Source organism: Neovison vison, chromosome 1 (assembly GCF_020171115.1).
Source record: "Neovison vison isolate M4711 chromosome 1, ASM_NN_V1, whole genome shotgun sequence".
Taxonomy (NCBI): domain Eukaryota; kingdom Metazoa; phylum Chordata; class Mammalia; order Carnivora; family Mustelidae; genus Neogale; species Neogale vison.
The window spans coordinates 148,478,621-148,492,954 of NC_058091.1; the positions used below are offsets into that span (position 1 = coordinate 148,478,621).

Sequence of the window (14,334 nt, forward strand, 5' to 3'; positions counted from 1 at the left end):
CTTAAAAAAATATTTTACTCCATTACATTAAAAATTTTTTGTTTATTTAGATGTATTTATTTATTTTAATGAGGGAGCTGGAGGAGGGACAGGGAGGAGAGAGAGAATGCTGAAGGAGACTCCCCACTGAGGGTAGAGCCCATGGCAAGGGGCTCAATCCCAGAATCCTGAGATCATGACCTGAGCCAAAATCAAGAGTTGGCCACTTAACCGACTGAGCCACCCAGGTGCCCTAAATTCAAAAATTTTTAAGGCAGTTGTAATGTAAGACAGAAAGAAAAACTAAACACTGGATTGGTGATTTCCTGAGATTTTGCTGAAATTGGTATCAGTAATGATTACTCAGGATTAGTCCTCCTGCAACATGAATTTTGGACATGATACATCCTTTGAGCATTCCCAATAGCACTTCCCAATCAATAACCATGATTTCAGGCTCCATTCTCAAACATTTCATTAGATTTTACATTAAAATATGATGTTTCCCTTGAATAAAATTGGTGTTGGGAAATTTTATTACCTAAGCAATTTTAGAGAACACTTTTTCTCACACAAAACAGAAGTAAGGGAACTAGTGTGATATACTTCAATTCTTGATGAAAAACAAAGAAGGATGGGGGCACTGCAAATTTGCACCTATTCAGAACAAGTACACTTAAATTTTGGAGAAACTACAGTTAACTTCAGAATTCATGCCATCATGAAAAGACAATGTCCCGGGGCGCCTGGGTGGCTCAGTGGGTTAAGCCGCTGCCTTCGGCTCAGGTCATGATCTCAGAGTTCTGGGATCGAGTCCCGCATCGGGCTCTCTGCTCAGCGGGGAGCCTGATGATTCCTCCTCTCTCTCTGTGTCTGCCTCTCTGCCTACTTGTGATCTCTCTCTGTCAAATAAATAAATAAAATCTTAAAAAAAAAAAAAGAAAAGAAAAGACAATGTCCCTAGTGGTTAAGAGTTCATGTCTTAGAGTCTACCTGAACCCTGGTGAGTCTCCTTGGGAAAATGACTGAATCTCCTTCACGCTCAGTTCCCTCATCTGTTCAACAGAGAACATGAACATGTCAACCCCAGAGAGTCCCTGGGAGAAAATGCACAGATCTTTTGGACAAAGCCTAAAACATGGAAGATGCTTCTGTCCTGTGGCTATTTATCACCCCCCTTCTCACCAACAAGGAAGGCACCATGCAAACCTCTGGAGCTCCCAACCAGCTTCTAGCTGCTGGCTCTAGGAAACCAGAGGTGGATGGAACATGCAAGATAAAACAATGGAGTTCCCTTTCTTGCACAGGCAGAGTACAAGGGAAAGAGCTAATGAGAGCACCTTCTCTGGATTTCTTCTCCTAGGCTTTTCCAACAGGCCTCAACTGGAAACGCCTCTCTTTGTGGTCATCCTAATCGTCTACTTCTTGAGCTTTCTTGGCAATGGTACAATTATACTTCTGTCTCGGGTGGACACTCGCCTGCACACCCCCATGTATTTCTTCCTCTCCAACCTCTCTTTCATGGATCTTTGTTTGACCACCTGCACGGTCCCTCAGACGCTGGCCAATCTCAAGGGGAGGGACAAGACCATCACCTATGGTGGCTGCGTGACCCAGCTCTTCATCGCCCTGGGACTCGGGGGCGTGGAGTGTGTGCTCCTGGCAGTCATGGCCTACGACCGCTACGCTGCCGTGTGCCGCCCACTGCACTACCTGGCCATCGTGCACCCGCAGCTCTGCCTGCGGCTGGTGCTCACTGCTTGGCTCACAGGGTTCAGCAACTCAATGCTGCAGACAGCCCTGACCATGACTCTTCCCCTGTGCGGGAAAAACCAGGTGGACCATTTCTTCTGTGAAGTTCCAGTGATGCTGAAGCTCGCCTGTGCCGACACCTCCATCAACGAGGCTGAGCTCTTCACAGTCAGTGTCTTCTTTCTCGTGGTGCCCCTGTCGCTCATCTTAGTGTCCTACGGCCGAATCACCCGGGCCGTCCTAAAGATCAAGTCGGCCCAGGGGAGGCGGAAGGCCTTTGGAACGTGTGGTTCGCACCTGCTGGTGGTGGTCATCTTCTTTGGCACACTCATCTCTATGTACCTCCAGCCCCCCTCCAGTTACTCACAGGATGTGAACAAAAGCATTGCGCTGTTCTACACTCTGGTGACTCCCCTGCTGAATCCCCTCATTTACACCCTGAGGAACAAGGAAGTCAAGGGGGCGCTAAGGAGGCTGCTAAGGGCAAATGCAGATGTGAGAGGGAGCTGATGCAGGACTTGCAGGCCTGAGCGTTGGTGCCGGGGGCTGGGGACGTAGGGCTCTGGGTGACTCCAAGCCAGCAGGTCCTCATAAAGCACCTGCTCTGTAGGAGGCAACGTTCTAGGGACTTCAGATCTATCAGCAATCAAAACGAACACCCCTGTCCCCATGGAGAATATGGGTTTTAAGATGATGTAAAAATAAACTATGAAATATCATGTCTTGGAATACTTTACAATAATGAGAATACACAAATTACAAGTACAAACAACAACATGAATGATTCTCACAAACACATGTTGAGTGAAGGAAACCATATACAAAATGGTTAATAGTGCTCAAATTTATATATTCAATGTACTCTTTATTCATGTAAAACTCAAAACCAGGCACAAGGAAAGCACAGGTATTGGAAGTCAGAAGAGTGGATTCTCAGGGGAGTTGTAATTGGAAGGAGAAATGGGAGAGGTGAATTCTGGGTTCTGCTTGTATTCTAATTCTGGATCTGGATGCTATTTATAGAAGGTAAATGGTGAGTGAAAATTTGCCAAATGGGCACTGACACTACTTCCACTCTCTGTATGCCTGTTGTACATCAAATCATTTACTTTTAAAATGTTTAAAATAAGCTAGATATTAAGTTACCACGACGCTAATGCTCACATTAAGATCTGGGTTCCTTTCACACTTGATCTTTATATTTCAAATGATCTATGTGACTTCTTTGCAAGGTACTGAACTAGTAGAATCTAAACTGTTTTTGATATCCATGAGATTTAGCCAATGAGAGAACACTTTACTTTGCTCTCCTTTGAAGACCTCAATCAAAGATCATTTGTACAGTGAGCTCTGGTCTTGTCTTCCTTCCAGGTTGACTCACTGTTGTTTTTCTGGTCTCTATGTCATATATTTGCATTCTGATCTTTTTCTTTCCTCACTTCTGCTAACTTTAAGCTTTGTTTTTTTTTTTTTTTTTAACTAGTACTTGCTGGAGTGAAGTTAGGTTACTTGGGTTTTTTTTTAAAGAAATTAACTGTATTCTTTTTTATTATTAATTTGTTGGCTTCGAAATCAGTCAGCTATAGAAAATCTATATAGAATGTATTTCATTCTACAGCCTGCCTAGGGCCCATCAGAAAATTCTCTCTTGTCTAAATTTTTTATAAACACTAGCTGATAATCTGCATTTCACTCTAGTGAAAGGGTCTGAACTGGCTGACAATTGTCAGATCTGTTTGAAAATTATTTTCTTAATGTAGGCTTTTATTGTGGTAAACTTTCCGATTAGATTGCTTTTGAAGCATCCCATAAATTTTAGTAATAGTGTTTGTATTTTCATTTTTTCAAGATAGTTCTTCCTCTCCCTTTGATGTCCTCTTTGACCCATTGTTTCTGGGGTAGGGGGAGGTTATTTAATTTTTCCTATTTGGAAAATTTTCAGCTTTCCTTTTGTTATTGATCTTTAGTCTCATACCACTGCGATCAAATAAAAATACTTGAATGAATTCAATCTTCTTAAATTTGCTCAGACTTGTTTTGTAAATTCTCTTGTGATCTCTCCTGGATGATGTTCCTGTGTGCTAGACGAGAATGTGTATTCTGCTGCTGTTGGATGAAATGGTCCATATATCTCTGTTAAAATTTTTAGGCTAAAGTATGGTTCAAATCCAATATTTCCATGTTGATTTTCTGTTGGAATGATTTATCCATTGTTAATATTAGAATATTGAAGTTCCTATGATAATTATGTTGTCTATCTCTCCCTTCATATCTGTTGGCATTTGTTTGATATGTTTAGATAATCCATGTTGGATCCCATATATTTACCATTGTTATATCTTCTTGATGAGTTGACCCCTTTGTATAATGAAATTTTTTGTCTCTTGTTACCAGTTTTGGTTTAAATTCTATTTTGTCTAACATAAATGTACCTACTCCTTCACTCTCAAATATTTACAAAAACAACTAGCACCAATTCTTCTCAAACTCTTCAAGAAAATGAAAAGTAAGGACATCCCCTAACCCATTTTACAAGATTAGCATTATCTTAACACCAAACACAGATAAATATAACAAAGAAAAAAAAAAGAATGAAACCTATAGACCTATATCCCTGGTGAATATTAATGCAAAATTTCTCAACAAAATATCAGCAAATCAAATTCAATAGTGCATTAGAAGATTCATACATGATCAAGAAGGTTTTATAACAGGGACACAGGATGAACCAACTACACAAATCAAAAAATGTAATACACCTCATTAGTAATATGAGAGATAAACTCAAGCAGAGAGAGTCAATTATCATATGGATTCACTTATTTGTGAAGCATAACAAATAGCATGAAGGACATGGGGAGTTAGAGAGGAGAAGGGAGTTGGGGGAAATTGGAAGGGGAGGTGAACCATGAGAGACTATGGACTCTGAAAAACAATCTGAGGGTTTTGAAGTGGCGGGGGGGTGGGAGGTTGGGGGAACAAGGTGGTGGGTATTAGAGAGGGCACGGATTGCATGGAGCACTGGGTTTGGTGCAAAAATAATGAATACTGTTAGGCTGAAAATAAATAAAAAATAAATTTTAAAAAAATATGATTATCTCAATAGAGGCAGAAAAACATTTAACAAAATACAACATCTTTTTGTGGTAAACATAGTCAACAAAATAGATGTAGAAGGACTATACCTCAACCTAATAAATACCATATATGGCAAATCCGTGACTAACATACTCAATGGCAAAAAGTGGAATGCTTTTCCTCTAAGATCAGGTACAAAACAGGGAAGCCGCCCTTCACTATCCATAAGACACATTATTGGAAGTTGTAGCCTGAGAAATAAGGCAAGCAAAATAATAAAAGATATCCAGTAAAAAAAAAAAAAAAGAGAGAGAGAAGTAAAATCATTTTGCCTAGAAATTATATATATGATCTCATATATAGAAAATCCTAGACACCACCAAGAAACCATTAGAACTTAACAAGTTTAGTGAAGTTGCAAAACAGAAACTCAACATGTAAATGAGTTGTCCTTCTATACAATAACAGCAAAATATATGAAAAGATTTGTTTAATACCACTCACAATAGTATCAAAAACAATAAAATATTTAGGCATAAATTAAACCAGGAGGCAAAAGACCTGTACACTTAGGACTATAAGAATTTCGTGAAAGAAATTGAAGAATTAAGATATCCTGTGTTCATGAATTGAAAGAATACAGCTAAAATGTCTACAATCAATACTCAAAACCATGATAGATTCAATGCCAACCTTAACAAAATTTGAGTGGCATTTCCAACAGATAAAGAAAAAGCAGTCCTAAAATCTCTATGGAGCCACATAAATCCACAACTTTTGTGGGAGGACAAAAACTTTGTGTGGGGGGGGAGCCACTCTGACAAAGAACAAAGCTGGAGGCATCCCACTACCTGATTCAAACTATATTATAAAGCTCTAGCAATCAAAACAGTATGGTATTGGCTGAAGAAACCAATACATACACCAAAGGAACAGAATGAACAGCCCAGAAATAAACCCACCAATGTCAGACAACTAATATTTGACAAAGGAGTCAAGAATATTCATGGAGAAACATAATCTCCTTAATAAGTGGTCCTGTGAAAACTGGGTAAGTACATGCAGCTCTATATTACACCACATACAAAAATTAACTTGAAAAGTATTAAAATGTAAATAGAGACCTAAAATTGTAAAACTCCTAGAAGACAACATAGAGGCAAAGATTTATGACACTGGACAAGTCGACAGTTATCAAATAAGAGTGTTCTAACATTATCCCGCCTACAAACTGAGCCCACTCTTTGTGATCCAAATTTTTAATCCAGAGATGGAAAGAATGGCATGCCTTTATTTTTCAACTTATGTGTATCTGTATGACAGCAGAAGCAGTATCATTTGTGCCCTGGAGCTCTTGAGTGGTGCAAGATTCTATCAGTAGCAGATATTCCCACCACCTCCACATAAGTATTGTTTTGTTTTTCTTTTCAATGTCACCTTTAGGAATAAACTCTTAACTGCATACAGTTGTGTATATATGTACATATTTCAGAAAACACTGGAGACAAATCATTTACAAGTCTGTATTCTCTAAGTAGGAAAAACTAAAGGAAACATATTTGCTTCTACTATTAATCTTCACAAAGGGTTAAGAGATTGACCTTCAAGAGATTGCATGTAGAAAATGTGCTTTGTGCATGTTCATATCTGTGTGTAATAATTATTAATACATATGTTATTCCAATATAAGCGCCAGCCAAACTGTAATATGTTATGGTGGCATATGAGCAGAAACATTTTTTGGGATGTATAGAATGTTTTTTCCAAGAAGGTCAGTGAAACCTGAGAGAAGTTGATTTCATGCTAAATAAGACACATTGTCTTATTTAATGGATTATTTTATGTCTAATGGAGCCAACAAGCTCCATTTAAGTGCATTAAAACACAGTTCTCATTTGCATAGGCAAATTTAAAAAGTTATCCAAAAAGAATCTTTTAAACCTGCTTCAGAGTTTTGAAATGCCTTAAATGGGGACTTTAAGCTTTTGGGTAAATTAGAAGGGGAGGTGAACCATGAGAGACTATGGACTCTGAAAAACAATCTGAGGGGTTTGAAGTGGCGGGGGGTGGGGTGGGAGGTTGGGGTACCAGGTGGTGGGTATTATAGAGGGCGCGGATTGCATGGAGCACTGGGTGTGATGAAAAAATAATGAATACTGTTTTTCTGAAAATAAATAAATTGGAAAAAAATGGGGACTTTAAAATATATGGAAAGCACTCTTTGTGACCTGCTTTCACAGAATCAGGTGGGAGAGGGGGGAGGTCCTGAGAAAGGTTTTGACAACTGATCATTGCATCCCATTGATCATTAGGATCCCGAATACTCCAATCATTAGAAATGACCAGGATGTTTCACTGAGACAAAGACACTGAACAACTTCATTCTCAAAGGAGGTTAAATCTAGGAAGGAGGAGTCAAGATGGCGGAGAAGTAGCAGGCTGAGACTACTTCAGCTAGCAGGAGATCAGCTAGAGAGCTTATCTAAAGATTGCAAACACCTACAAATCCATCGGCAGATCGAGGAGAAGAAGAACAGCAATTCTAGAAACAGAAAAACAAACACTTTCTGAAAGGTAGGACTGGTGGAGAAGTGAATCCAAAGCGATGGGAAGATAGACCCCGGGGGGAGGGGCTGGCTCCTGGCAAGAGGCGGAGCAACGGAGCACAAAATCGGGACTTTTAAAAGTCTGTCCCGCTGAGGAACATCACCCCAGAGGCTGAACCGGGGGGGGAGGGGGGGGAGACCATGTGGGTTCAGCGTGGCCTCAGGTCCCACAGGGTCACAGAAGGATCAGGGGTGTCTGAGTGTTGCAGAGCTTGCGGGTATTGGAGCAAGAAAGCCGGCTGCAGAGACAGAGCCGACAGTAAGCTCACAGCTCGGTGTTGCCTTGAACCGGCCACAGGCTGGGTGAGCTCGGAGCGTGGCCGGAGGTCAGGCAGACAGGAGTTACTAGGAGCTGTTCACTGAGGGCGCGCTGGGGAGCGGGACCCCGGGCTCTCGGCTCCTCCAGGCCGGAGACCAGGAGGCCGCCATTTGTATTCCCGTCCTCCGGAACTCTACGGAAAGCGCTCAGGGAACAAAAGCTCCTGAAAGCAAAGCCGAGCAGATCACTCAGCCCGGCCCCTGGTAAGGGCGGTGCAATGCCGCCTGGGGCAGAGACACTTGAGAATCACTACACCAGGCCCCTCCCCCAGAAGATCAATAAGAAATCCAGCCAAGACCAAGTTCACCTACCAAGGAGTGCAGTTTCAATACCAAGGAGAGCAGCAGAATTCCAGAGGAGGAGAAAACAAACCACGGAACTCATGGCTTTCTCCCTGTGATTTTTTAGTCTTGCAGTTAAAGTAACTTTTTTCTTTTTCATTTTTCTTCTCTTCTTTTGCTAAATTTTTAAATGTTTTTTAAATTTTTTTTTTAATTTTTTAAAATTTTTTTTACTTTTACCCTTTTCATTTTTAATGTTTTTTAACTAGTTTATCTAATATATATATATTTTCTTTTTCATACTTTTCTTTATTCGTTTTGTTTTTTTAATTCCTTTTTTTTGAACCTCTTTTTATCCCCTTTCTCCCCCCTCAGGATTTGGGATCTCTTCTGATTTGGTTAAAGCATATTTTCCTGGGGTTGTTGCCACCCTTTTAGTATTTTACTTGCTCCTTCATATACTCTTAGCTGGACAAAATGACAAGGCGGAAAAATTCACAACAACAACAACAAAAAAATAAGAGGTAGTACCGAAGGCTAGGGACCTAATCAATACAGACATTGGTAATATGTCAGATCTAGAATTCAGAATGACAATTCTCAAGGTTCTAGCCAGGCTCAAAAAAGGCATGGAAGATATTAGAGAAACCCTCTCGGGAGATATAAAAGCCCTTTCTGGAGAAATAAAAGAACTAAAATCTAACCAAGTTGAAATCAAAAAAGCTATTAATGAGGTTCAATAAAAAATGGAGGCTCTCACTGCTAGGATAAATGAGGCAGAAGAAAGAATTAGCGATATAGAAGACCAAATGACAGAGAATAAAGAAGCTGAGCAAAAGAGGGACAAACAGCTACTAGATCACGAGGGGAGAATTCGAGAGATAAGTGACACCATAAGACGAAATAACATTAGAATAATTGGGATTCCAGAAGAAGAAGAAAGAGAGAGGGGAGCAGAAGGTATACTGGAGAGAATTATTGGGGAGAATTTCCCCAATATGGCAAAGGGAATGAGCATCAAAATTCAGGAGGTTCAGAGAACGCCCCTCAAAATCAATAAGAATAGGCCCACACCCCGTCACCTAATAGTAAAACTTACAAGTCTTAGTGACAAAGAAAAAAATCCTGAAAGCAGTCCGGGAAAAGAAGTCTGTAAAATACAATGGTAAATATATTAGATTGGCAGCTGACTTATCCACAAGGACCTGGCAGGCCAGAAAGAGCTGGCATGATATTTTCAGAGCACTAAATGAGAAAAACATGCAGCCAAGAATACTATATCCAGCTAGGCTATCATTGAAAATAGAAGGAGAGATTAAAAGCTTCCAGGACAAACAAACACTGAAAGAATTTGCAAACACCAAACCAGCTCTACAGGAAATATTGAAAGGGGTCCTCTAAGCAAAGAGAGAGCCTACAAGTGGTAGATCAGAAAGGAACAGAAACAATATACAGTAACAGTGACCTTACAGGCAATACAATGGCACTAAAATCATATCTCTCAATAGTTACCCTGAATGTTAATGGGCTAAATGCCCCAATCAAAAGACACAGGGTATCAGAATGGATAAAAAAACAAAACCCATCTATATGTTGCCTCCAAGAAACTCATTTTAAGCCCAAAGACACCTCCAGATTTAAAATGAGGGGGTGGAAAAGAATTTACCATGCTAATGGACAGCAGAAGAAAGCAAGAGTGGCAATCCTTTTACCAGATCAATTAGATTTTAAGCCAAAGACTATAATAAGAGATGAGGAAGGACACTATATCATATTCAAAGGGTCTGTCCAACAAGAAGATCTAACAATTTTAAATATCTATGCCCCCAATGTGGGAGCAGCCAACTATATAAACCAATTAATAACAAAATCAAAGAAACACATCAACAATAATACAATAATAGTAGGGGACTTTAACACTCCCCTCACTGAAATGGACAGATCATCCAAGCAAACGATCAACAGGGAAATAAAGGCCTTAAACGACACACTGGACCAGATGGACATCACAGATATATTCAGAACATTTCATCCTAAAGCAACAGAATATGCATTCTTCTCTAGTGTACATGGAACATTCTCCAGAATAGATCACATCCTCCGTCCTAAATCAGGACTCAACTGGTATCAAAAGATTGGGATCATTCCCTGCATATTTTCAGACCACAATGCTCTGAAGCTAGAACTCAACCACCAGAGGAAGTTTGGAAAGAACCCAAATACATGGAGACTAAACAGCATCCTTCTAAAGAATGAATGGGTCAACCGGGAAATTAAAGAAGAATTGAAAAAAATCATGGAAACAAATGATAATGAAAACACAACGGTTCAAAATCTGTGGGACACAACAAAGGCAGTCCTGAGAGGAAAATACATAGCAGTACAAGCCTTTCTCAAGAAACAAGAAAGGTCTCAGGTACACAACCTAACCCTACAGCTAAAGGAGCTGGAGAAAGAATAAGAAAGAAACCCTAAGCCCAGCAGGAGAAGAGAAATCATAAAGATCAGAGCAGAAATCAATGAAATAGAAACCAAAAAAACAATAGAACAAATCAACGAAACTAGGAGCTGGTTCTTTGAAAGAATTAATAAAATTGATAAACCCCTGGCCAGACTTATCAAAAAGAAAAGAGAAAGGACCCAAATAAATAAAATCATGAATGAAAGAGGAGCGATCACAACTAACACCAAAGAAATACAAACTATTATAAGAACATACTACGAGCAGCTCTACGCCAACAAATTTGACAATCTGAAAAATTGAATGCATTCCTAGAAACATATAAACTACCAAAATTGAACCAGGAAGAAATAGAAAGCCTGAACAGACCCATAACCAGTAAGGAGATTGAAACAGTCATTAAAAATCTCCAAACAAACAAAAGCCCAGGGCCAGACGGCTTCCCGGGGGAATTCTACCAAACATTTAAAGAGGAACTAATTCCTATTCTCCTGAAACTGTTCCAAAAAATAGAAATGGAAGGAAAACTTCCAAACTCATTTTATGAGGCCAGCATCACCTTGATCCCCAAACCAGACAAGGCTCCCATCAAAAAAGAGAGCTATAGACCAATATCCCTGATGAACACAGATGCGAAAATTCTCACCAAAATACTAGCCAATAGGATTCAACAGTACATTAAAAGGATTATTCACCACGACCAAGTGGGATTTATCCCAGGGCTGCAAGGTTGGTTCAACATCCGCAAATCAGTCAATGTGATACAACACATGAATAAAAGAAAGAACAAGAACCATATGATACTCTCAATAGATGCTGAAAAAGCATTTGACAAAGTACAGCATCCCTTCCTGATCAAAACTCTTCAAATTGTAGGGATAGAGGGCACATACCTCAATATCATCAAAGCCATCTATCAAAAACCCACCGCAAATATCATTCTCAATGGAGAAAAACTGAAAGCTTTTCCGCTAAGGTCAGGAACACAGCAGGGATGTCCATTATCACCACTGCTATTCAACATAGTACTAGAAGTCCTAGCCTCAGCAATCAGACAACAAAAGGAAATTAAAGGCATCCAAATCGGCAAAGAAGAAGTCAAATTATCACTCTTCGCAGATGATATGATACTCTATGTGGAAAACCCAAAAGACTCCACTCCAAAACTGCTAGAACTTGTACAGGAATTCAGTAAAGTGTCAGGATATAAGATCAATGCACAGAAATCAGTTGCATTTCTCTACACCAACAACAAGACAGAAGAAAGAGAAATTAAGGAGTCAATCCCATTTACAATTGCACCCCAAACCATAAGATACCTAGGAATAAACCTAAACAAAGAGGCTAAGAATCTATACTCAGAAAACTATAAAGTACTCATGAAAGAAATTGAGGAAGACACAAAGAAATGGAAAAATGTTCCATGCTCCTGGATTGGAAGAATAAATATTGTGAAAATGTCTATGCTACCTAAAGCAATCTACACATTTAATGCAATTCCTATCAAAGTACCATCCATCTTTTTCAAAGAAATGGAACAAATAATTTTAAAATTTATATGGAACCAGAAAAGACCTCGAATAGCCAAAGGGATATTGAAAAACAAAGCCAAAGTTGGTGGCATCACAATTCCGGACTTCAAGCTCTATTACAAAGCTGTCATCATCAAGACAGCATGGTATTGGCACAAAAACAGACACATAGATCAATGGAACAGAATAGAGAGCCCAGAAATAGACCCTCAACTCTATGGTCAACTAATCTTCAACAAAGCAGGAAAGAATGTCCAATGGAAAAAAGACAGCCTCTTTAATAAATGGTGTTGGGAAAATTGGACAGCCACCTGCAGAAAAATGAAATTGGACCATTTCCTTACACCACACACAAAAATAGACTCAAAATGGATTAAGGACCTCAATGTGAGAAAGGAATCCATCAAAATCCTTGAGGAGAACACAGGCAGCAACCTCTTCGACCTCAGCCGCAGCAACATCTTCCTAGGAACATCGCCAAAGGCAAGGGAAGCAAAGGCAAAAATGAACTATTGGGATTTCATCAAGATCAAAAGCTTTTGCACAGCAAAGGAAACAGTTAACAAAATCAAAAGACAACTGACAGAATGGGAGAAGATATTTGCAAACGACATATCAGATAAAGGACTAGTGTCCAAAATCTATAAAGAACTTAACAAACTCAACACCCAAAGAACAAATAATCCAATCAAGAAATGGGCAGAGGACATGAACAGACGTTTCTGCCAAGAAGACATCCAGATGGCCAACAGACACATGAAAAAGTGCTCCATATCACTCGGCATCAGGGAAATACAAATCAAAACCACAATGACATATCACCTCACACCAGTCAGAATGGCTAAAATCAACAAGTCAGGAAATGACAGATGCTGGCGAGGATGCGGAGAAAGGGGAACCCTCCTACACTGTTGGTGGGAATGCAAGCTGGTACAACCACTCTGGAAAACAGCATGGAGGTTCCTCAAAATGTTGAAAATAGAACTGCCCTATGACCCAGCAATTGCACTACTGGGTATCTACCCTAAAGATACAAACGTAGTGATCCAAAGGGGCACGTGCACCCGAATGTTTATAGCAGCAATGTCCACAATAGCCAAACTATGGAAAGAACCTAGATGTCCATCAGCAGATGAATGGATCAAGAAGATGTGGTATATATACACAATGGAATACTATGCAGCCATCAAAAGAAACGAAATCTTGCCATTTGCGACAACATGGATGGAACTAGAGCGTATCATGCTTAGCGAAATAAGTCAAGCGGAGAAAGACAAATATCATATGATCTCCCTGATATGAGGAAGTGGTGATGCAACATGGGGGCTTAAGTGGGTAGGAGAAGAATCCATGAAACAAGATGGGATAGGGAGGGAGACAAACCATAAGTGACTCTTAATCTCACGAAACAAACTGGGGGTTGCTGGGGGGAGGGGGTTGGGAGAAGGGGGTTAGGGTTATGGAAATTGGGGAGGGTATGTGCTTTTGGGTAAATTGGAAGGGGAGATGAACCATGAGAGACTATGGACTCTGAAAAACAATCTGAGGGGTTTGAAGTGGCGGGGGGGTGGGAGGTTGGGGTACCAGGTGGTTGGTATTATAGAGGGCACAGCTTGCATGGAGCACTGGGTGTGGTGAAAAAAATAATGAATACTGTTTTTCTGAAAATAAATAAATTGGAAAAAAAACAAACTAATGATGTACTATATGTTGGCTAACTGAACATAATAAATAGATAAATAAAAAGAAAAAAAATAAAAAGGAATTCTTCGTAACTGAAGCTCCCAAACACCTCTTTTCGTTATCCTGTCAATTCCTCACACATTTCTTCTCTCTGTACAAAAGGTATAAAAACTGCCTGCCTTAATCATTTCTTTGGGTCTCAATTTCATTATTGGGCCTCCATGTGCAGGTAATAAAACTTCACGGTTTTTCTCTTGTTAACTCTGCCTCATAGTCATTTAATTCCAAAACAACTGGTAAATGTCTCCTTCCCCAAAGCAAGTGTCCAGTCCCTAGGCCATCTCAGGGACCCCATCCCTGACCCTCTGAGCAGCACTCGTGTCTGCACTGACACAGAGCCCACCTTCCCAGCAAACCACACTCCCATGCACAGTGGTTCCCAGAGTCTGCAAGACCAAGTCTGCAATACGCTGCAATACCACAGCCAGGAAAGAACTTCTCACCTGTATTACAAGACAAGCATCTGAAAAGAAGCCACCTGCGAAGGAAAGGGCTCACAGGGACCTATAACCTGTTCCTCCCTCCTCACTGAGCCTGGACAGAGCAGAACTCTGGCAAACAGTAACTGAAATGCACAGACTCT

The 14,334-nt window shown here is 40.1% G+C and overlaps 1 protein-coding gene across 1 annotated transcript; it reads left to right on the forward strand.

The window, feature by feature from the left end:
• Positions 1 to 1,263: 1,263 nt before the first annotated feature.
• LOC122909791 (putative olfactory receptor 2B8) lies at positions 1,264 to 2,241 on the forward strand. The gene has a single exon (XM_044254389.1). It carries the CDS (start codon positions 1,264 to 1,266, stop codon positions 2,239 to 2,241), a length of 978 nt encoding a protein of 325 aa, XP_044110324.1.
• Positions 2,242 to 14,334: the final 12,093 nt, after the last annotated feature.

Excerpts from the sequence above, each read along its gene's own strand:
- LOC122909791 (XM_044254389.1), top strand. The coding sequence starts at position 1,264 with ATGGAGTTCCCTTTCTTGCACAGGCAGAGTACAAGGGAAAGAGCTAAT.